A 23,511-nucleotide genomic window follows, 5' to 3' on the forward strand; every position below is an offset into this window, starting at 1 on the left:
TAACCATCTTTCTTTTATTCAATTAATTAATTTGGTGTTAAAAGATTTTAAAAGTGAACTCCTTAACTTTACTCTTCGGCTATGATATCATCTTTTGATTTTGATTTGGCCAATCAAAAGATAAATGGAAGAAATACCCAGCAATCACATACACATTTTCCCAAGATCAGGGAACATCAGCTGTGACTAGTAAAAGCAGGGTGAAGGGATTCTCTGTCGACAGTTTTCATCTCCCACTGCTGCTGCCCTCCTCACCCAAGTCCAATCTTCTCTTTTTGAGGCTCCTGTCCTTGCTCTCTCACACACTTTATGAAGTTGATATCCCTGCTCTGACCCTATTTACATCGTATTATTTGCTGTAGTCTTCACAAAATCTCAAACTGAAATTAAGTTCATTTCTTTTGACTTACAATAATCAGAACTCTGATCAAAGTTACATTAGAACATAGAACAATACAGCGCAGTACAAGCCCTCTAGCCCTCGATGTTATGCTGACCTGTGAAATGAATCTGATGCCCATCTAGCCCACACCATTCCGTTATTATCCACATGTATGTCCAATGCCCATTTAAATGCCCTTAACATCAGCGAGGCTACTACTGTTGCAGGCAGGCCATTCCACACCTCTACTACTCTTTGAGTAAAGAAACTATCCCCTGATATCTGTCCTAAATCTATCACCCCTCAATTTAAAGCTATGGCCCCTTGTGTTAGTCTTCACCATCTGAGGAAAAAGACTCTCACTGTCCACCCTATCTAACCATCTGATTACCTTATGTCTCAATTAAGTCACCTCTCGACCTTCTTCTCTCTAACAAAAACAGCCTCATGTCCCTCAGCTTTTCGACATAAGATCTTCCTTCCATACCAGGCAACATCCTAGTAAATCTCCTCTGAACTCTTTCCAACGCTTCCACATTCATCCTATAATGCGGTGACAAGAACTGTACGCAATACTCCGCGTGCAGCCTTACCAGTGTCTTGTATAGCTGAAGCATGACCTCGTGGCTCTGAAACTCAGTCCCCCTACCAATATCTGTCAACACACCATATGCCTTCTTAACAACCCGATCAACCTGGGTGGCAACTTTCAGGGATTTATGCACCTGGACCCCAAGATCTCTCTGTTTGTCCACACTGCCAAGAAACTTACCATTAGCCTAGTACTCTGCATTCATATTATTTCTTCCGAAATGAACTACCTCACACATTTCCTCATTAAACTCCATTCGTCACTTCTCCGCTCAGCTTTGCAGCTTTATCTATATCCCTCAGTAACCCACAACATCTTTCTGCACTATCCACAACTCTGCCTACCTTAGTATCATCCACAAATTTACTAACCCATCCTTCTATGCCCACATCAAGATCATTTATAAAAATGACAAAAATGCAGTGGCCCCAAAACACATCCTTGCAGCACACCACTGGTAACTGAGCTCCAGGATGAACATTTCCCATCAACCACCACCTTCTCTCTTCTTTCAGCTAGCCAATTCCTGATCCAATTTGTTAAATCACCATTAATCCTGAAACTCCGTATTTTGTGCAATAGCCTACCATGTGGAACCTTATCAAATGCCTTATTGAAGTCCACATACACCACATCAACTGCTTTACCTTCACCCACCTGTTTTGACACCTTCTCGAAGAACTCAATAAGGTTAGTTAGGCATGACCTACCATTCACAAAACCGTGTTGATTATCTCTAATCAAATTATTCCTTTCCAGATGATTATAAATCCTATGGGTGGCACGGTGACACAGTGGTTAGCACTACTGCTTCACAGCGCCAGAGGTTCAATTCCCACCTCAGGCAACTGTCTGTGTGGAGTTTGCACGTTCCCCTAGTGTCTGCATGGGTTTCCTCCGGTGCTCCGGTTTCCTCCCACAGTCCAAAGATGTGCAGGTCAGGTGAACTGGCCATGCTAAATTGCCTGTAGTGTTAGGTAAGGGGGAGATGTAGGGGTATGGGTGGGTTGCGCTTCGGCGGGTCGGTGTGGACTTGTTGGGCTGAAGGGCCTGTTTCCATACTGTAATGTAATGTAATGAAATGTAATCTAATCTATCTCTTATAACATTTTCCAACACCTTACCCACAACTGAAGGAAGGCTTACAGGTCTATAATTACCATGGTTGTCTCTACTCCCGTTCTTGAACAAGGGGACAACATTTGCTAGTCTTCCAGCACTACTACTGTTGATAACAATGATATAAAGATCAAAGCCAAAGGCTCTTCAATCTCCTTCCTGGCTTCCCAGAGAATCCAAGGATAAATCCCATCTGGCCCAGATTTCTTATCTATTTTCAGATCTTACAAACTTGCTAAAACCTCCTCATTGTCAACCGTAATCCCATCTAATCTAGTAGCCTATATCTCTGTATTTTCACTACAATTGCCCTTTTCCAATGCGAATACTGATGAAAAGTATTCATTAAACCCTTGCCCTATGTCTCAGATTCCACACACAACTTTCCACTATTATCTTTGATTGACCCTAATCTTACTCTAGTCATTTTTTTATTCCTGATATACCCACAGAAGGTCTTAGGGTTTTCCTTGATTCGATCTGCCAACGACTTTTCATGTGCCCTTCTGGCTCTTCTTAGCTCTCTCTTTAGGTCTTTCCTGGCTACCTTGTAACCCTCAAGCCCCCTAACTGAGCCTTCACACTTCATCCTCACGTAAGCCTTCTTTTTCCTCTTGACAAGAGCTTCAACTTTGTTAGTAAACCACGGCTCCCTCTCTTGACAATTATCTCCCTGCCTGATAGGTATATACTTATCAAGGATACACAGTAGCTTGAATAAGCTCCACATTTCAATTGTCCGTCCCCTGCAGTTTCCTTTCCCATTCTATGCATCCTAAATCTTGCCTAATTGCATCATAATTGCCTTTCCCCCAGTTATACCTCTTTCCCTGCGGTATATACCTATCCCTTTCCATGGCGAAAATAAACATAACTGAATTGTGATCACTATAGCCAAAGTGCTCACCTACCTCCAAATCTAACACCTGGCCGGGTTCATTCCCCAGTACCAAATCCTATATGGTATTGCCCCTTGTGGGCCTGTCTATATACTGTGCCAGAAAACCCTCCTGCACAGATTGAACAAAAACTGATCCATCTAAATTATTTGAACTATAGTATTCCAGTCAATGTTGGGGAAGTTAAAGACCCCATAACAACTATCCTTTCGAGAATCATCTTTGCTATCCCTTCCTCTACATCACTGGAACAATTCGGGGGCTGACAGAAAACTCCCAACAGGGTGACCTCTCCTTTCCTAATGTTATCTCAGCTGCTGTAATACTTCCCTTGATTAACAATGCCACCCCACCATCCCCCTCTTTTACCATCTTCTCTGTTCTTGCTGAAATATCTAAATCCCGGAATCTGCAACAACCATTCCTGTTCCTCTTCCAGCCATGTCTCTGAAATGGCCACAACATCGAAATCCAAGGTGCCAACCCATGCTGCAAGTTCACCCATCTTATTCCGGATGCTCCTGGCACTGAAGTACACACATTTCAAACCAACACCCTGATTGCCGGTGCCCTCTTGCAGCCTTGTAAACCTGTCCCTGACCTACCAGCAACCTCCTGTATACTGGAACTACAATTCAGGTTCCCATCACCGTGCAGCACTTGTTTAAATTGCAATTCTAATTTCTTTCTCTCGGTTTAAATTTTTAAAATGCTTTCATGATCACACTCTCACCAATATTTATTTATCCAAAACTAGAATGGATTAGCAGCTGACAGTGAAGAAGAGGCCATAATCATTAGGGAGAGGGACAAGGGAGGATAATGACTGGACAGAAGTGATTATACTACAGCTGATTGAAGATACAATCCTTGGAGCATCCTCAGCTGGTTTTGAAAGGGTGTGCAAATAGGATAGCAGCATTGTGGTGACAGGATGCCGGTCCATGGTCACAGTCTCCCAAAGTGTCTAGTCTCAGACAAGTCAACAGTCAAAGATATAAAAGAAGTGGGTAGTTAGAGAACAAGTCACTCATGGCTTGCAGGCCCAGTCACCTTTTCAAAGCTAGTGATGAAGAGGAGATCTTTTGAGGACTGGAACATTGTTACGACTTGTCCCATCAAAAGAATTTGTAGGACAAAAGAAACGTGAAAATTAGGAAACCCAGGCTCCCAAGATACAGTGAAATACAGTACCTGCACATTCACATGTTCAAAGCTGCACCCTATATGTTTAATAGCTCTTTGAAATCACACCTTATTCAAGAGTTCTCCCAATTGTTGCTGTTTGTGGTCAGTGCAGAGGTTTTCAGCAAGAGTCAATCTTTTATGAGTATATGAACGGATTTTTTTATTTACCTTGTGAGCTCTCAAGCTGCCAGGGCTGGTTGGGGAGGAGCTCGATGACTTTGTGGATTTGGGTGTTGACAGCTGACTGCTTGGAGTTCCATTCACTGTGCACAAGAAAATAAATATTTAAATGACGTGAAAATTTAAAAAGCACAGATTGATAGACAATCTTTTTCAAAAAAAACCCCCAGAAATTTCATATTGTTACATAATGCAAAATAACCTTTTCCTCACATGGAACATTTATATCTACCCTGCTGATTTTCAACATGTAAAACAATGTGATTAGCAAGATTTATTTTGAAGTAGTAAGCAGTGTCTTTTGTTTGTTTATTTTAAAATAACATTGAAAAGGAATTGGTCTTTGCCTGTAGCACAAATTTGGTTAATTGCAAATTGGCAGCCCAATTTATGCCAGTCGCAAATTCCTTTTGCACTAACTTCAACAGGTGTGGGGATAAAAAGGATTCAGCATAAAATGACTTCCAATTTGCTCCAAGCCTACTGTGGAAGACCACTGACTTTCTAGAATATTTAATTTAAAGTTACTTCATTAATATAAGGACTGGCAAGTTTTATTTATTGGCTATGTTGAGGCAATATATACCTTTCTATTTCCATAACTTGTTTTGTCTTTGTTGTAAAGTTAATGGAAATTTGTTGAATAGTGCAGAGGAAAGACTATGAATTTAGAGGGACTGTGTTCGGTGAAAGGAAGATGAATGACAGACTAAAATATTCTTAATCTCCCTGCTTGCCTGCTTCGTCATAATCACAGCGTATTTTTTTTTAATGTATCCTCCTCAGTTGGAATCTTGCACTTGGAGGATGGGAGAGTGTAGGGAGAGAGAGCTACCCCTATTTTGAAGAAAAGTCATCAGACTCAAAACATAATTCTGCTTTCCTCCCACAGATGCTGCCACACCTGCTGGGTTTTGTCAACCATTTCTGTTTTTGTTTCTCATCTATCCTTGGACTGTGATCCCTGGTCCTGGACCCTCTCATCATTGGGAACACCATTTCTAGCCTTGTTAGAAGTTTATTTGTGTGCGTGTATGTGTGGTTGTGTGTGTGCAGCAGAGTTTAGTTAGCATTTTAACGAGTACAGCTGTATGTTGACAGTTCATGATCTTTTACCTACTTATTTGCAATAAGTAGACATTCTTGTTAAACACAGAAATCTGGTCCATGTTCAACCTGGCCTCAAAAAACAGGTAAATAGAAGAATTTTGCACAACTTCACAAATTTTTCGTGACAACCCTGGGCATAGCTCAATTTCAAGAGCACCATCCCAGTGACATGAAAAACCTGTAGATTGAACATATTGAATAACTAGAATATTGGACTAACTGAGATGATAGGTCTCTGCCCATGCATTCCTTTAAACAAATTTGCCTCATAAAATGGTATTTTTCATCAGTAATATGAATTATAGAATTATTGTCGGTTTCATTTACTAAGTTGGTCAACAGTGTAGGTTCAAAAGTCTAAAAGTTGAAATCAAGCATGCAATCTAGTAATTTGCACTGCAAAGATTATGATTACATTTTTAATAAGTTAAATGATGTGGTTACTAAAGCCAAACAGACAACAGATAATAAACATAGAAAAAAAGACTTCACAGTAACCACAGTTGATTCAGTCAAATCAAAATACAGAATTTTCTGTTTTAATGGTTTTTATCAATTAATTTATTACCACACAGAATGAAAGCCTGATTTCTACTCAGTCCCATCTCCCCACAATGACCTTGAAAGCTATAGACTTTGTTACATTCTGCAGGCTTAAAGTTGTCAAATTGATCTCAATACCATGAAGACTCCTGTAATATCAGTGCCTTTCCCAGCTGAAGTAAATTATTCTATGAAGCCATTGATTAATAACAATGAATATGGCTGTACAAAAGAGAAAATAGGATTTTAAAGGGCTTTTTTTTTCAGATTTATTAATGTTGAACACATTGCTCTTTTCACACACTATATTCACTTTCTTCCTATTTTGCCTTCCTCTGCCTTTGTCGCACAACATTGCCAAGAATGAAACCTTCACCTCTGCATCAAACAATGTTGCTTTCTAACATGTCATTAATATCTCAAACTAGTCACGAGGTGTAGTGAGTAGTAAGTGTCAAGTGCTTGGGAGAAACAGGCGACTTTGGAACTACAGCGTGAAATTTTAAACTTACTCAAAATCCATTCACAAAGTTAAAATCAAGCCCCATTTAATGTTTCCAAAGCTTTCCATCACTGGTGTGCCTTTCCTCAGTTGATGTTTGTGTCTGCTGTAGACTAATTGATGGAGATTGAGTGCTATCTTGTCAATAACTCAATTATTATTGCATCATGCAGCAACGAGGATGACAGAAGGCAAACTAAATGGACCCTGATCTTTTCCCACCTAGCAAGTCTTCAGTTCCTTTGAGAACAATAATGAATACTCATCAGATTTTCCCTCCTCCTTTGCGGAAAGTGTGTCGATTTCACTTGGCATTTCCTCATCTGTCTCATTACAATAATGTGACATCCTGCTGGTTTGATTGAGTCAAAGATTGGATTTTACATTTATCACAATCTAAAGAGGTCTCTGAGCACAGAGCAGTCAATCAAGCAGCTTCACAGACACAATACAGTATAGGTAAATTAGGTACTGGAGTAGGAAATTGAGCCCCTTGGGCCTGCTCCACCATTCAATTAGAACAAGGCTGACCTGCACCTCACCTCCATTTTACAGCCTTTGCTTGATGGTTGTTGAATTCCTTATCTGACAAAAATCTTATGAACTCAAATTTCATAGCTATAATTGACATAGAACTCACAGAGACTATTCCAAATGTCCACTACCCTTTCTGTGACAAAGTACTTCCTAAATTTGGTCGTGAGTGGCCTACCTCTAACTTTAGGATGGCATTCTCTTGTTCTTCATTTCCCCCACCACAGAAAATAGTATCTCAATTTTTGAGCTGAACTGTTCTGTATTTTCTAGTTCTGGAATCACTGGATCCGAAATGTTGACTCTGCTTCTCTTCACAGACCTGCTGAGCTTCTCCAGTGATTTCTGTTTCTGCAGTATTCTGGGGACATGGGTTTGAATCACAGATGATGACATTTGAATTCAATAAAAATCCAGAATTAAACGCTAGTCTAATGGCAATCATGTAGCCACTGTTCAGTGCTATAACAACCCATCTGGTTCACGAACATCCTTTGGGCGGCATGGTGGCGCAGTGGTTAGCTCTGCTGCCTCACAGCACCAGGGACTCGGGTTCAATTTCAACTTTGGGCAATTGTCTGTGTGGAGTTTGCACATGCTCCCTATGTCTGCGTGGGTTTCCTCCCACAATCTCAAAATGTGCAGATTAAGTGGATTGGCCATGCTAAATTGCCCTGCAGTGTTTAGGAATGTGAAGGTTAACCATAATTACTAAAAAAAAGTGGGATTGTTGTGCAGGGAATAGGTCTGGGTAGGTTGATGGGACAAATGGCCTCTTTCAAAGGGATTCTATGACTCAGGAAAGGAAATCTATAATCCTTACCTGGTTTGGCTGACATGTGACTTCAAACTCACAGCAATATAGTTGACTTTTAGTTGGGAAATTAGGGGTTGGCAATAAATATTAATTCTTAATATCTCTAGTCTGTGGATATACACATATACGTATCTGCATTTTTTAGGTAGGGGGCTGCTGCTTCTTTTGCACTGAATCACTCTTACTTATGTCTATAGACTACATTATTAAGTGCAGCTCTAAGATTTTTCTCTTTACATTCTCATTCTAGGCTCCTGCCTTCTCGGAGTGCTATCAGAGTCACATCAGCACGGTGGCTCAGTGGTTTGCACTGCTGCCTCACAGCGCCAGGGACCCGGATTCAATTCCCGCCTCGGAAAACTGTCTACGTGGAGTTTGCACGTTCTCCCAGTGTCCTTCCCTCCGGGTGCTCCAGTTTCCTCCCCTCCGGGTGCTCCAGTTTTCTCCCACATTCCAAAGTTGTGTAGGTTAGGTGAATTGGCCATGCTAAATTTCCTGTAGTGTTAGGTGCATTAGTCAGCGGTAAATATAGGGGAATGGATCTGGGTGGTTTGCTCTTTGGAAGGTCGGAGTGGACTTGTTGGGCTGAAGGGCCTGTTTCCACACTCTAATAATTTACATTATAATTTGCATACATCATTATACTATACCCTGGGTGCATCAGGGGTGCACAGGCCTCAAAGATGCACTCCATTTTGAGCTTCCCACCCTGTCTTCCTTTCCAAGGGTGCAAGATACCTGTGGGCCTGGGCCCTTCCTGGTTCTGGACACTAGTGACACTTCATGGACCTACTGCAAGCCTCAGCAACACACAGCGCTGCATTCTGGCGCTGCTGAGGTGGCTGGAGCTGCCAACTAATGGGGAGCACAGTAAATCTCACCCTTACTCGCGCCACTAGCAGTGCATTATTGAGGCAGAGTAGCCATCTTTCAGTCAGTCAGCTCATATTCAACTTCTGTGCCCCCCTAGCCCCTGTAAAATTCATCCTTATGATTCTAAGTCACTGGATCAGTTGAATACTAATTCAATCAGAAGGCAGCAGCACGGTAGACCAGTGGTCTCACAGCGCCAGGGGCCTGGGTTCAATTCCAACCTTGGTGGGCTGTCTGCGTGGGTTTCCTCCGGGTGTCCGGTTTCTTCCCACAGTCCTAAGATGTGCAGGTTAGGTAGATTGGCCATGCTAAATTTGCCATAGGTGTCCAGGGATGAGCAGGCTAGGTAGATTAACCATGGGAAATGCAGGATCACTGGGATAGGGTAGGGGTCTGGGGGAGATGCTGCTCGGAGGGTCGGTGTGGACTCAATGGACCGACTGGACATCTTCCACAATGTAGGGATTCTACGATGATTGAGATGATATTTAATTGTTTCAGCAAGCAATGACAGTCAAGAAAATCCCTGAAAACATAATTTCTTCAGTTTACTATAAATTTACAACAACCCTTTGTCCATCCCAGTGACTCCCTTGTTTTACGATGTTACATTCTAATGGTTCTGTAATAGTGGCAGTCCCTGAATTCGCTAAATAAATGAGCTATAACAAAAGATGAACAACATATGACAGAGACAGAGCCACAGTCATAAATAAACTTAAATTGGCCTAATGGCTCTGAAAAAGGCAACAAGTTGGATTTTCTGGTAATGAGCCTCCTGGCTGTGACACTGACCCTTTGATAATCAATACAGTGAGTGGATCAGCACCTTGCTACGTGATAAATCGATTAAAACATTCACACATCGTGACACATCCAAGAATACAATAATGTCTACAGTTGAGAGGTGGATTCCTCCCATAGGAATGAGAATATAAGTGATATAGTTAACTTAATATTATCCAATGCCCAGCTGCTGAAACTCATCCAGTTTTAAGACAAACATCAAATGATAAGAAAAGAGGTTCCCAGCTCATCATTTATCTCAGTATGCTGCTTTTCAGCTGGTGTATACATACTTTATCCTCCAGTTTTATTCCCCTTTTCCGTTGAAGTACTGGAAATACATTTAGCATAGTGGAAAAACAGCACAAAGTGAACTAGTCAGCAAATGAGGAGCTGAGAGTACAAGTGATGAAATGGGGCAATTTGATTGTCAGCTCACTTGGAATCAGCATCAGACTTCCATGAAACCTTTACCTGCGGTTGTGCATGAACTGCAAATTAATGGATCGGAATCCAAGATAGAATGCAAAGTTGACAAACGCTTCTGGTTGGTTGGTGTCTGTCATGTTTGTGTAGTCACACCTAACCCATGCAGCTCCTGGTGCACAGTCCGTTCTTCTCAACAGGGAACGTTTACATACAACCCAGCTGTGGAAAGCTATCCATTTGCCACATGCACTTCTGTAAAATTGACCCAATAAGATCTTCTGATTATTAATCAGAACAATTCCAATTTACTTAGCTGAATTGTTACCCAGGAAATGTTAGACAGCTTAAAACTGTATCTAACTCCTGGAAATAGATACAATTGAGCAATTCCCATTACTCCCGAATCCTCCATGGCCCCCTGTCAACCTGACTTGATAGTCCCAACACTTGACATCCAAAACCAAACCTACAGTCAGATTTTACTGAGGGCAGAGCAGGCTCAATAAGCTGAGTTGCTTTCTCTTGTTCTAGTTTCTTATCTTCTTATGTTCGAATGCCATTGCTTGATTATTTATTTTCATTTAGAGTTTGGCAGTTTGGGTTAAGTACGCTTCTTGAATGTTGTTGGCAATATACATTAACAATAAAATAAGCTTTCTTCCTACAGTTTTCCATCACCCTCACTCCCTCCTGAACTGAAACAATCAGAAAATATTATTGACAATCAAAGATGGAATTTATATAGTTACTCCACACACTGGCTGTGTGTCTTAGGAAACTGCAGCTATGTCCCATTAATTGATGTAAACCACAGGCTGCATTCCCATTTCCTAAGCTTTGCTGCATGTGATCACAACTCACACTTGGAGCATAGAGAAGGTCTTCTCTACATCAGTGAGACCAAACGTAAAACTTAGGGCACATTTCGCCAAGCACCTCAACTGGGCTTGTAGGGGTCGAACTGACCTCCCAGTCACCACCCATTTTAATTCCCTTTCCCACTTGACCATCCTTGGCCTCCTCCATTGCTACAGTGAACCAGACTGCAAATTGGAGGAACAACACCTCGTCTTCCGCTTGGCCAGCCTACACCCAGAGAACTCAACATTGAGTTCTCCAATTTCAAATAACCTCCTTTTCCATCCCCTCCCCCTCCCTTCGATTCTTCTGACTGACCCTTCCTTCCAGCTACCAACTGGATTCATTCCTCCCATCGACCAGTCAGGTGGTACCTTCTGTGTTTAAAAAGGGTGGCAACAGTGCAGCCACACGATTGCCAGGAACACTTTCCTTTCTGCTTGGAACTTTTCCCTAGTACCTCAGTTTTACCCCACCCTCACATCCACTTTCCTACCCTTCCCCATAACCCTTGATTCCCCTACTGATGAAGTATCTATCTCAAACTTAAATAAGTAGAAGGACTCTGCCCCCATAGCTCTTTGCGAAAAGGAGTTCCAAAGACTCTCAACCCTCTGGGAAGAGGAATTTCTCCTCGTCTTAGTCTTAAACAGGTACTGCTTTATTAAGTAAGCGTACCATCTGGGATTGCTTCTGGAGCACAGCTATGGTCCCTCATTCAAAGGCATTCACTGCCTGAAGCCCCACTCTCTCTACCTCCATAACTACCTTGTGGGCTGGGATCTGGTTAAAACCATAGACAGGGCTCAAATTACACAGTTACAGCAGGTGAACACACCCCTGAAATCCAAAAACAGTCAGGGGAATTCACTCACAGGGTCAACCAATCAGTGAAAAAAAGTCACCCTGAACAGCAAATGGAATGACTGAATGAGGAGGGGGTCCCAGGAAGACATCAAAGGCTGAGGCTGGGCAGTGAGGCTGGACAACGAAGCTTGTGCAGGAATGAAGCTTGGGAAGGAGGTCAGGGCCCTGTCAGTGAGGCCAAGGGCCTCAGGAGTGACATTGGGAAGCATGGTTGTAAATGATGGGAACCAGATGAAGGAACTGAAGAGTGAGGCTTTGGAATGAAGTCAAGGAATGAGTTCTCCCCTTTCACCTCCATCCAAGGCTCCAAAGTAGCCTTCCACATCCATCAAAGTTTTACCCACACTTCGACACGTCATTTACCGTATCCGTTGCTCTCAATGCGGTCTCCTCTACTTTGAGGAGACAGGATGCCATCTCACAGATCGCTTCAGAGAACATCTCCGGGGCACTTGCACCAACCAACCCCACCGCCCCATGCCTGAACACCTCAATTCCTCTCCCCCACCCCCACCACCACTCGGCTGAGGACATGCAGGTCCTGGGCCGCCTCCATCGCCACTCCCTCACCACCCAATGCCTGGAGGAAGAATGCCTCATCTTCCACCTCGGGTCCCTACGACTCCAGGGCATCAATGTGGATTTCGCCAGTTTCCCCATTTCCTCCCCCCAACTTACCCCAGTTCCAACCTTCCAGCTCAGCACCATCCTCATGACCTGTCCCACCTGTCAATCTTCTTTCCCACCTATCCGCTCTATCCTCCTCTCTGACCTATCACCTTTCCCCTCACCTCCATCCACCTATTGCACTCTCAGCTACCTTCCACACCCCTCTCATTTATCTCTCCACCCCAGAGGCTACCAGCCTCATTCCTGATGAAGGGCTTTTGCCCGAAATGTCGATTCTCCTGCTCCTCGGATGCTGCCTGATCTGCTGCGCTTTTCCAGCACCACACTCTCTACTCTGATCTCCAGCATCTGCAGACCTCACTTTCTCCTCAGGGAAGCACAGATGAGGGCCTAGGTAACAAGAGGGAGTGATGATAAAGAGTGAAGAGAAAGGAGCTTTGTGGGGCATTGAGGGATGAGGATCAAGAAGAACTGTAGAGAGGATCTGGGGTGTGCAAAGTGGGGAGAGGATTTGCAAAAGATAGTGAAGTGCGATAAAAAGAGAATTTGATGATAGAGAGTCCACAAAAGGGGAAGACGGAGTGTGGCTGATGCAAGGGGTCTGAAAGGAGGGAGTGAGAATACAATGGAGTGAAAACAGTTTAAAACTTTTCAACAAAGGAAAACTCACCCCACTGGTGATGAGAAAACTGAGGTAATGTATTCCTTGCAAATTAATGTGGGGCTTTTAGGTTAAAGTTACAAGGGTTTACAACCTATTATAATGGGTGGTGGGGGTGTAGTGGATGCTCTTGTAATGAACAGAGTTAATTGTATCCAAACAGAAGTTGCTGAACAACTCAGCAAGTCTGGCAGCATCTGCAGAGATAAAGCTTCAAGTCAACTCTCCTTTCTCTCTACAGATGGTGCTGGGCCTGCTGAACTTTTCCTGCAATTTCTATTTTTGTTTCTGGTTTCCAACATCCACAGTGCTTTATTTTTAAGCCAATTGTATAATTTAACATTGAACACTTTTACTTCATAAAGATTTGTGTGTTAGCACCTCACAAAGCATCTTACATACTGTGAATTACTTAAGCTCAGTAGCTGTGTTAGAGACAAATATGTTGTAGTGTAATGTCATCAAACTGGAAGCACACACATTGTCATGGCTTTCTGTGTATAGAAAAGGTGTGTTTTTTTTTAATGCATTTGCTGCCACCGTATGTCCATTATTTTACATCAACTGACTACAATAGTGTCCACAAAATCAATTGGAACTAATGTCCAGAGTTAGCACATGTAGCCCAGTTCCAATGAAGAGTCACTGATCTTGGTAAATTAACTTTGCTTTCCTCTCCTCCAACGCCCCCCCCCCCCCCCCCACCCCCACCCCCACCAACAGATGTTGGCAGATGTGCTGAGTTTCACCAGCAGTTTGTTTTAGTTTCAGATCTCCAGTTCTGTGTTTTATCTCTCTCAAAATCAATACTTTGCTTACAGTTTTCCATTTAATAGAGCTGCAATGATTATTGGGGATATTGGTGAATTCTTCTAATTCTGCTTCTGTGCAAATCCAACTCTCTCACAAATCAACATTACATGGCCCATGCTTTCACAGAGCAGCTTATTTTCATCTTTGTTGACTTCCGTGGGGTTTAAGCTACCGTTCTTCTTATCCTAAAGCCCAAAAGTAATTCCATCCCCAGAAAGTTTCAAGTAGCAAATGAGGTTGACACACCAAAACTACTTTGTTGTTATTTCTGTCATTCGTAATTACACTAGGTATAGATAAGTTCATATGATCAAGCCACCAGGTCCAGTACAGTCCTCATCCTTCCAGTTCCTCATCAACTGCTGAGATGGGGAAAACTCAAGCTCTTTGTGAATATACCATTGTAGAAAGAAACCTGCCTTGAGGATGGTAACAAAGTATAATATGGGATTGTATGAAAAGAGGGGCTCACCTGGGGATTTGACTGGAGAGAAAGCTGTGTAGTAACCTCCTCTTTTAACTGCACTCATTCAGTTAACACACAAACAGAAGGAAAAAACATTAAGGAGAGAGATGTTACCACACGATCATAAATAGAAGTGATTCAAATCCAAAACAGAAGAAGGGTTAAAGACAAAGACAATTACAAACAACATTTAGCTTTGTAACAAAGATTAATATAAGGAGATGAAGACATTAGAGATCACAAATATACAACTGCATACAGGGTACAGTATTATACAGTGTGGGAGACACAATTTTCTGAATCTGGAAAAACAGATCTCTGAAACACGTTTTTAAAAAATAATGACTACAAACCAACTATGTGAAAATCAGGTTGTGTGGTTCTATTCAAAAACTCTAACCTTCACATTGAACATATATTTGTTCTATTACATGTGTAAGTTCAAACACCCAGGTGTCTTTTTTGTTCACGCATTATTACAGTTTATAGTTGCAGCTGTCTTATAAATAAAGCAGGAGAAGTTTCACTTGGGGAAATGGTATAAAATTGAAACATCAAATTGGCCTCCCATTTCAGAGTTTGGTTAACCTTCCTTTGCCAACCCAAGATTAGTGTAGCCGCGTACATAAGTGGTAGCTAATCTGAAATCAGCTTTGTTATATTGCATAAAGTTAAAATGACCTCCAGATATAAAAATTTAAAGAATCACGCCCAAAGTGTTTCCTGTTGGCAAAATAAACCATGCGTTATTTGAGAAACGTGAGACAAATAAGACCCTAAAGTGCCGTAAGTGCTAAACTTTCCGGGGTAAGTGTCCAACAAAGTCATAATAAGCATTATTCACCCCTTGAATCTGGAATTTTTCTGCCAGACAGGATGCAGAACACTTATTTACAATGGCTACTTTTAAAGCAACATTCAAAAGCGTTTTGTGATGTAAACATCAAGTGAAAGTCTGACATGGATAAGGGTAAGGGATAAAGGTCAGAAATAGTCACACGAGAACAGCTTCAAAAGAAGCTAATACTGTGAGTGTACCTGCAGCTCAGGACTGCAGCAGTTTAAGGTGTTAACTCACAACCACTCTTCTCAAGGGCAATAAATGCAATGGCCACACTGCACAAAGTAATTTAAAAACAGATTGGAAGCGACTTTTGTGGGTCCACAGGCCAAATATCTTTCTGACAATGCATTCTCGCACGCAATTTCCTCAGCAGGTTCTAAGATCAGTTTATCACTTCACTTGATGGTTTTACTTGTGTGGCCATTCTTTTAAAAAAAGTACCTGATGCAGGAGATCTGCTTCGACGAGATAGCCCGGGACTTCTTGATCCAGAATGTCGTGAGGCGCTACCAGAACGCGAGTACGATGATTTCATCACCCGACACTCTGGAACAGAAAAGAGATACATTACTATATCTTTCACATGTCATACTTTATTCCTGGATTTCATGCCATTATTGATTGCAAAATGTGCATTAACTATATTATGGTGCAGTTCCATGTTAGTGTTCTACCATTGTGTCCTTAACACCGACGTACAGTTTACAATCTGCAGCAGAATTGGCAGCATTAGCTGTAGCGTAAGAGATGAAATTACATAAGACCTCAGTGGAATAAACTGATAGTGTTTAGTTGTTTTCTTTACTTACAACTTTTCAAGATACTGCATATCACCTGGGCCCTTATGGTAATGACATCCCTGAAAAGTTAAATGACCCAGTCTTATTTACAATAGAGTCTCGGTATTCTTCTGTTGTTTGTGCCACAGGGTAACTAACAGATGGGTGTCATGCATCAAGCAGCAAACCAAAACTAAAATTCTTGGAATTCAGAAGATCTGCATTCCATACAACTTGCAGTAGGCAATAGTGAGGACTGCAGATGCTGGAGATAGAGTCAAGATTGGACTGGTGCAGGAAAAGCACAGCAGGTCAGGCAGCATCCGAGGAGCAGGAAAATCGACGTTTCGGGCAAAAGCTCTTCATCAGGAATGAAGGCAGGGAGCCTCCAGGGTGGAGAGATAAATGGGAGGAGGTGGGGCTGGAGAGAAGGTAGCCAAGAGTACAACAGGTGGATGGAGGTTGGGATGAAGGTGATAGGTCAGAGAGGAGGGTGGACCGGATAGATGGGAAGGAAGATTGACAGGTAGAACAGGTCATGAGGATGGTGCTGAGCTGGAAGTTTGGAACTAGGGTAAGGTGGGGGGGGGGGGAGGGGAAATGTGGAAACTGGTGAAGTCCACATTGATGCCCTGGGGTTGAAGTGTTCCGAAGCGGAAGATGAAGCGTTCTTCTTCCAGGTGTCGGGTGGTGAGGGAGTGGAGGTGGAGGAGGCCCAGGACCTGCATGTCCTCAGCAGAGTGGGAGGGGGAGTTGAAATGTTGGGCCATGAGGTGGTGGGGTTGATTGGTGCGGGTGTCCCGGATTTGTTCCCTAAAGACAACTTGCAGTAGTCTGGGCAACATATACTTCTAATACGTAAAGTCGAAACTTTCCAGGTCATGTGGAGAAATGCTGAAGGTGGAACAGGGGGTAAACTTGCACACCGGAGCCTCAGGTTAGTGGGCCATTGTGCTTTCATCTCCAGTAAATGGTAGACAAACAACATTAGCAGCCCCATGCCCAGGAGCAACAAATATTCAAAAGTTTCCAATGAGGATGATAAAGAGAGGGGCTTGGTTGGGATTTTGCTGGCATTGAAGTGGCCTCCATTGAATGCCAAGCCTGTTGGCAGGTCTCTCTCTCCCCACTCCCCACTCCCCACCCCTCACCCCTCACCCCCCACCCCCCTCTCCCCCTCCAGGGTTCAGTCTCCACCCACCCACTCCTTTCAACCCCACCTCCCTAGTTGCAGCTTGCTGTTTGGCCCCTCTTGTCATTAATTAATAACATCATCAATAAATCTAAACGGGTTCTTTGGAAACAGCCAAGCAGAGGAGCACTTTGTTTAAACCAGTAAGTCAAATGTTCCTAGTGACAAACTCCTTGAAGTCTAAGGAAGTACAGTTGTTGCCTTGCTACCAGATCAAACTGTACCTCCATTCCATGCAGGAACCCTACAAAAACATAGCAGAGTTTCTACCTTTTAGTGACACAAAGATTTCATTTCAACAACATCAAGACTATTAAGTTGACTTGGTGTAAATTCAATCACGCACAAACTGACATCTACCTCGATCTTCTAATCCCAAGAGTAGTGAAGCTGAGATGTTTACTACTATTGTGTATCGCAGTGGGAGCTGATTTATTCCTGAACCTGGAACTTTGGATATGCCAAAATTGGTTCTTTGGGAGACCATGCTGATGGGCCTCATAACGTTTTGTTGTAATGTCTGTTAAGAGTTGGGAACCGATTCGTCAGGAATGAATTGTGCTTTAAAATGCTCCAGGAGGCTAAAACCTGTACTGAAGGGTCAAGTTACATGTAACACAACATTGGCCCGATGTAGCTCAGTAACTGACAGCACCACAAACTGCTGAGTCAAAGAGGTCTAACCTTTCCAAACCCAAAGAGTGATTATTTCTAATACCTAGGAGCCAACATACAACAGGAATGTATTTAGTATATCTGTAAACATGTACACCAAGCTGTTTGCCCTACACTTTATACATTGGTGACACAAAGCTCTTAACAGGTGTAAAGCTTACCTCAGGAGCACAGTTTGAAGTAAATCAGGTGGAAATATCCAAAAGCTTCAATGCCAAGACAACTCAACACTACTCATGACCCCAGCAACCTCCTTATCCAGACTCCCAATATTATTCCCTTTCCCAGCATCCTCTTTACCCATCCTCCTAACATCCTCCTTACTCACCCTCCCAATATTGCTCCCTCTCCCAGCATCCTCTTTACCCACACCCCCACAACATTGCTCCCTCTCCCAGCATCCTCTTTACCCACACCCCCAACACTGCTGCCTCTCCCAGCATCCTCTTTACCCACACCCCCAACACCGTTCCCTCTCCCAGCCTCCTCTTTACCCATCCTCCTAATGTTCTCCTTACTCACCCTCCAAACATTGCTCTCTCACCTAGAATCCTCCCACGCCCTCCCAAGTGTTAATAGGGAGTACAGGGTTGAGGGTTTAGGTGGGGAACAGGAGGAGAGAAAGACAAGCTAACAAAGACAAGTCTATTTATAATAGTATATCATGAACCTATGACCCATCAAATGGGCCATGATTTCAGTCTGTGATGGGAAAGGGTGTCATTGGAATCGTGCTTTGTCACAAAACCCCCAACTCTTATTGCTCCTGCTCTGCCACTGAGGAGAAAATCCAGGCCTTTATATTTTAATCCATTCCTGTCGTTTTCCCACATATTTTGTTTGCTCTTGGAACTACCTTTGATTTTTTTTTTGTCTGCATCATCTATGTATCCCATTTACTTCCTAACTTCATCTAGCTGGAGAACCCTCTGAGAATTCGGTGTTTGTCCAACTCTGCCTACTTACACTGCCTCCTTTTTCCTTGCCCCAGCATTGTCTTCAATTGTCCAGACCCTACGTTCTTGAACTACCACTGCAAAGTTACACACTCCTCCTCCTTTAATATGTATTTTTTTTAAAAAACATCTTTAACTAGACATTTGACCTTTTCATTCACTGAGCACCAATTGTTTGGTGACTCTTCAGTCAAGCACAGTGGGATATTCTTAAGATGCTGGATAAATTCACATTGCCATTGTCCTCAACAGGCTCATCATACTCTCAGGAACTCTGAAGGAAACAGAAATGAACATTAACTTCCACAGAACTTATTACAAATAGATAATGGTAATGTTCACAGATAGCAAAGCACTCTCTCTTGCCAGTATTTTCCCATTTTTCATGAAAATACTGAGGTAGAATTTCCAACCAGGATCCTTCAATCTCCTGCTGTAACACTGCCAAATGATTCATGAAAACCCCAAATTCATAATTAGCCATATAATCCACAAGGCATTTTTCTGTTCATTGTAGTTCCTCCTTTCATCAAAATGATGTCTAGCCACCCTGTCCTTCTACAAACTGGCACATTCTTTCCTAATGTTTCACATCTATTGTCACCGAGATGATCTAACTATCGCCCCTGGACATTTAATGGCGTCACCAAATACCCTGCTGTCAACTCCTGTGGATTAGCATTGACCAGAATTTAAAGTGGACTAGTCATGTAAATATTTGGATACCAGAGCAGCTAAGAGACTAGGTATACTGTAGCGATTAACTCACCTCCTGTTTCCTATCCACCATGCACTAAGCACAAGAGTGTGATAAAATACACTACACTTGCCTGGACAAATGTAGCTCTAATAGCACTCAAGAAGCTTGACATCATCTAGGACAAAGCAGCCCACTTGATTGGGACTACACCCACGAACATTCACTCCCTTGGCCTTTTATACTCAGTAGCTACAGTGTACCATCTACAAGATGCATTGTAACAATTTACCAAGATTCTTCAGATAGCATCTTCCAAATCCACTGCCTCTTCCACCCAGAAGGACAGGACAGCAAAATTATGGGAAAGCTACAACCTACAGGTTTCACTTCAACCCACACACCATCCTGACTTTGAAATAAATCACTGTTTGGTCAATGTTGCTAGGTCAAATCCTGCAACTCCCACCCTAACAGCATTGTGGATTGACCTACGCCAATTGGACAATAGTGGTTCAAGAAGGCAGCCCACTACCAACTGCTTAAGGGTGTCTAGATTGGGCAATAAATGCTAGCCAAGCTAGCAACACCCACAGCTCCTGAGTGAATGAAAAAAACATTTCTCAACTCTCACCCCCATTTGTTCTAGTGGTCAGACCTACTTATTTCCACTCCAGTTAAATGGTGCACATGAATATTTAAATTATATTCCGAGAACTGTGGCCAAAGCTCCTTCAAAGTTGTGAATAGTGCATCTGTCACGTTCCATGAGTTGAGGCCTTATCAGTATAGGGTAATCGATCCCCTGGTATGATTGAAGGGAGGGAAGGGAGCTTTCTTCTTCTTCTGGTCAAGTTAGACCACCATCATGCAGGTTACCTACTTGTTCATTTCAGTTGTTTTTTGTGGACATTGTGAGTGTACATTTGCTGTAACACAAGCTTCAGAGTGGTTCGAAACACTGTGTGATGAAGCTGCTCCTTTAACAAGGTTAGATTGTCCTTGGTATTTTTTCCAGAGAGGTTATAAATGACACAGGTCCCGAAAAGTCTGAGTTTGGATGGACTTTAGGGTAAATTTGTTTACAGCTAACAGATACTGCCTCGGGAAGAAGGCTTTCAAGTACTAACAATAAAACCACTTGTATAATGAAACGGAAGTGGCCAGTCCTCAAAGCTTTACTCTGGTTTGGTTTTAATGCAGGTGTGTGTGTGTGTATGTGTGTGTGTGTGTGTGTGTGTGTGTGTGTGTGTGTGTGAGTGTGAGTGTGTGTGTGTGAGAGAGAGAGAGAGAGAGAGAGAGAGAGAGAAGAAAGGCTGTTAGACCCTCTCTCTCTTGGACTTCTCTCCTGTTAGATCTTGTTTGATTCTTCCTTTTGTGCCAAGGGGTGTTTATGGGGATTGCTGCGAGTATTTTGGAAGTTGGGGTAGTCTGTTGGGTTTTCAGATAGGATAGGTTATTCGGTATTCTGTTTTCTGTTCTTTGTGTTTCATTTGGTAATCTTGTAAATAAATTCTCCTGGAATAGCCACTGAACACTTGCTTAAAATCAAATAACAAAGTTAGTTTGGGCTACCTTCTTGAAATGTTTTGAGGGGTCTGGCCTGGTCCATAACAACTGTGAAGGTATAAACTGCATCTAAACAGTAATAGTATTAGAGTGATGGCAGCACTCTCACTTCTGATTGTAAAGGTTGCGAATTTATCCCACACTTCAACAACTGGAACATGCCGCTCTGAGTGCCACGCTACTGGAGGTGTCAATTATTTGACAAGAGGCTATACTCTTGTTGTATTTAAAAAGATCATTTACCACACCTTCAAGAAGAACTAGAGGGGTCATTTTTATCTCACTCGTCCCATTGCGGTTTAATTTACCTGCTTATCTGCATTAACAACTTGGTTAAGAAACACGAGATTTACTTAATGTAAAATGGCTACCTGAGAGAAAAAAAAAGTTCTGATCCCTTAATGATCTACAATCCATTTTCAGGGGTCCAGCTTTCCCTTTAATAACCATCCTGATTCACGTTTCCAGTTAATTATGCTGGCTAAGACGTATGCACAAAACCTAGAGTGAAATATTAATGCTCTGTATTCAACTTAAAACGTTGGACTCTTGCATATTCCCACAGCCCAGAAAGTGTCACGATGAAAATCCAAAATGTGAGCCCAGGACGATGAGAACAGAACATGGTGTAACGATTCAAATAGACTGGAATTTTTTGAATCATATTTGACTTGCAGTAGAATCTTGCTTGAAAATGGAACAAGTACCTCACCAACCTCAGGAAAACTCAATTTCTAAACAAGAAAATTGCATAGTTTTAATATGAGAGAAAAATTGACTTGTTTTATTATAAATAGTGCTTTATGCTTTTGGAGTTCAATGTAGGTAAGTGTGAAGTGATTCACTTTGGTAAGAGTAACAAGAATATGGGGTACTGGGCTAATGGTCAGATACTTGGTAGTGTGGATGAGCAGAGGGATCTTGGTGTCCATGTACACAGATCTCTAAAAGTTGCCACCCAGGTAAATAGTGCTGTGAAGAAGGCATATGGTGTACTGGCTTTTATTGGTAAAGGAATTGAGTTCCTGAGTCCTGAGGTCATGTTGCAGCCATATAAGACTCTGGTGTGGCCGCATCTGGAGTATTGTGTGCAGTTTTGGTCGCCATACTAGAGGAAGGATGTGGAGGCACTGGAACGGGTGCAGAGGAGGTTTACCAGGATGTTGCCTGGTATGGTAGGAAGATCGTATGAGGAAAGGCTGAGGCACTTGGGGCTGTTTTCATTGGAGAAAAGAAGGTTTAGGGTGACTTGATAGAGGTGTACAAGATGATTAGGGGTTTAGATAGGGTTGACCATGAGAACCTTTTTCCACGTATGGAGTCAGCTATTACGAGGGGGCATAGCTTTAAATTAAGGGGTGGTAAGTATAGGACAGATGTTAGGGGAAGATTCTTTACTCAGCGAGTCGTGAGTTCATGGAATACCCTGCCAGTAGCAGTGGTGGACTCTCCCTCTTTATGGGCATTTAAACGGGCATTGGATAGGCATATGGAGGATCGTGGACTAGTGTAGGTTAGGTGGGCTTGGATCGGCGCAACATCGAGGGCCAAAGGGCCTGTACTGCGCTGTATTTTTCTACGTTCTATGTTCTATGCTGTTACACTGTGCATAACTGCACATCTTAAAAAAAACTTCCATTTTATGTGGTGTCTTTCAGAACTTCAGGACTTCCGAACGTACTTTTACAGCCAGTGCAGTACTTTTGATGTGCCATCTCAGTTTTAATGTAGGCAATGTTATAATCAATTTCTGCAAAGCAAGGTCCTAAAAGCACCATAGTGATATTCACAAGGTCCTCTGTTTCAGTGGTGTCGCTTGAGTGGTAATGACTGACCAGGAAATTGGGGAGAATGTAAACTACTCCTCTTCAAAACGGTACAACAGAATTATCAAATGTCCATCAGAGAGAAAAGATTGGGCACTGCTTATTGTCTGAGCTATAAGACAGCGTCTCTGCCAATGGAACACTTCCCTCATTCCTGGGTGGTGTGCTAAGCTTGTTTTCTGATTATATGAAGAGTTGGGATGAGACCTGTATCCACAAGCTTCTGACTCAAAAGCAAGCCTGCTCTACGCTGACGCCTCAATACAATTGATCAATGACATCTATAGGATTTAATAAAGCCAAGCAGAAAATTTGATGTGTGACAGGTTAAAAAAAAGTATTAAATCTTATTAAAATGTATTACTCGGTCTAATATCAATGTGAATTAGACTTCAGGTTCTTTAGATTTAGATTAGTGTTGAAACAGGCCCTTCGGCCCAACAAGTCCACACCAACCCTCCGAAGAGAAACCCACCCGTCCCCCCCCCCCATGTTTGCCCCTGACTGATTCACCTAACACTACGGGCAATTTAGCACGGCCAATTCACCTGACCTGCACATCTTTGGATTGTGGAGGAAACCGAAGCACCCGGAGGAAACCCGCACAGACACGGGGAGAATGTGCAAACTCCACACAGACAGTCACCCAAAGGTGGGAATTGAACTCAGGTCCCTGGTGCTGTGAGGCAGCAGTGCTAACCACTGTGTCACCGTTCCACCTGTC

General features: G+C 42.6%; 1 protein-coding gene across 4 annotated transcripts in view; it reads right to left on the reverse strand.

The window, feature by feature from the left end:
- The window catches only part of dclk2a (doublecortin-like kinase 2a), a 320,451-nt gene that overhangs the window by 124,205 nt on the left and 172,735 nt on the right, over positions 1–23,511 (reverse strand). For 3 of the 4 annotated variants that reach the window (XM_072564420.1, XM_072565652.1, XM_072566458.1), the window contains exons 4-6: positions 15,535–15,639; positions 14,256–14,303; positions 4,349–4,443 (exon numbers count right to left, since the gene is read on the reverse strand). In XM_072564420.1, the coding sequence (XP_072420521.1) occupies positions 4,349–4,443; positions 14,256–14,303; positions 15,535–15,639 (248 nt within the window). The remainder of the gene's footprint in view (positions 1–4,348; positions 4,444–14,255; positions 14,304–15,534; positions 15,640–23,511) is intronic. The other variant, XM_072564911.1, reaches the window with a different exon arrangement.

Source organism: Chiloscyllium punctatum, chromosome 1, assembly GCF_047496795.1.
Source record: "Chiloscyllium punctatum isolate Juve2018m chromosome 1, sChiPun1.3, whole genome shotgun sequence".
NCBI classification, from domain to species: Eukaryota; Metazoa; Chordata; class Chondrichthyes; order Orectolobiformes; family Hemiscylliidae; genus Chiloscyllium; species Chiloscyllium punctatum.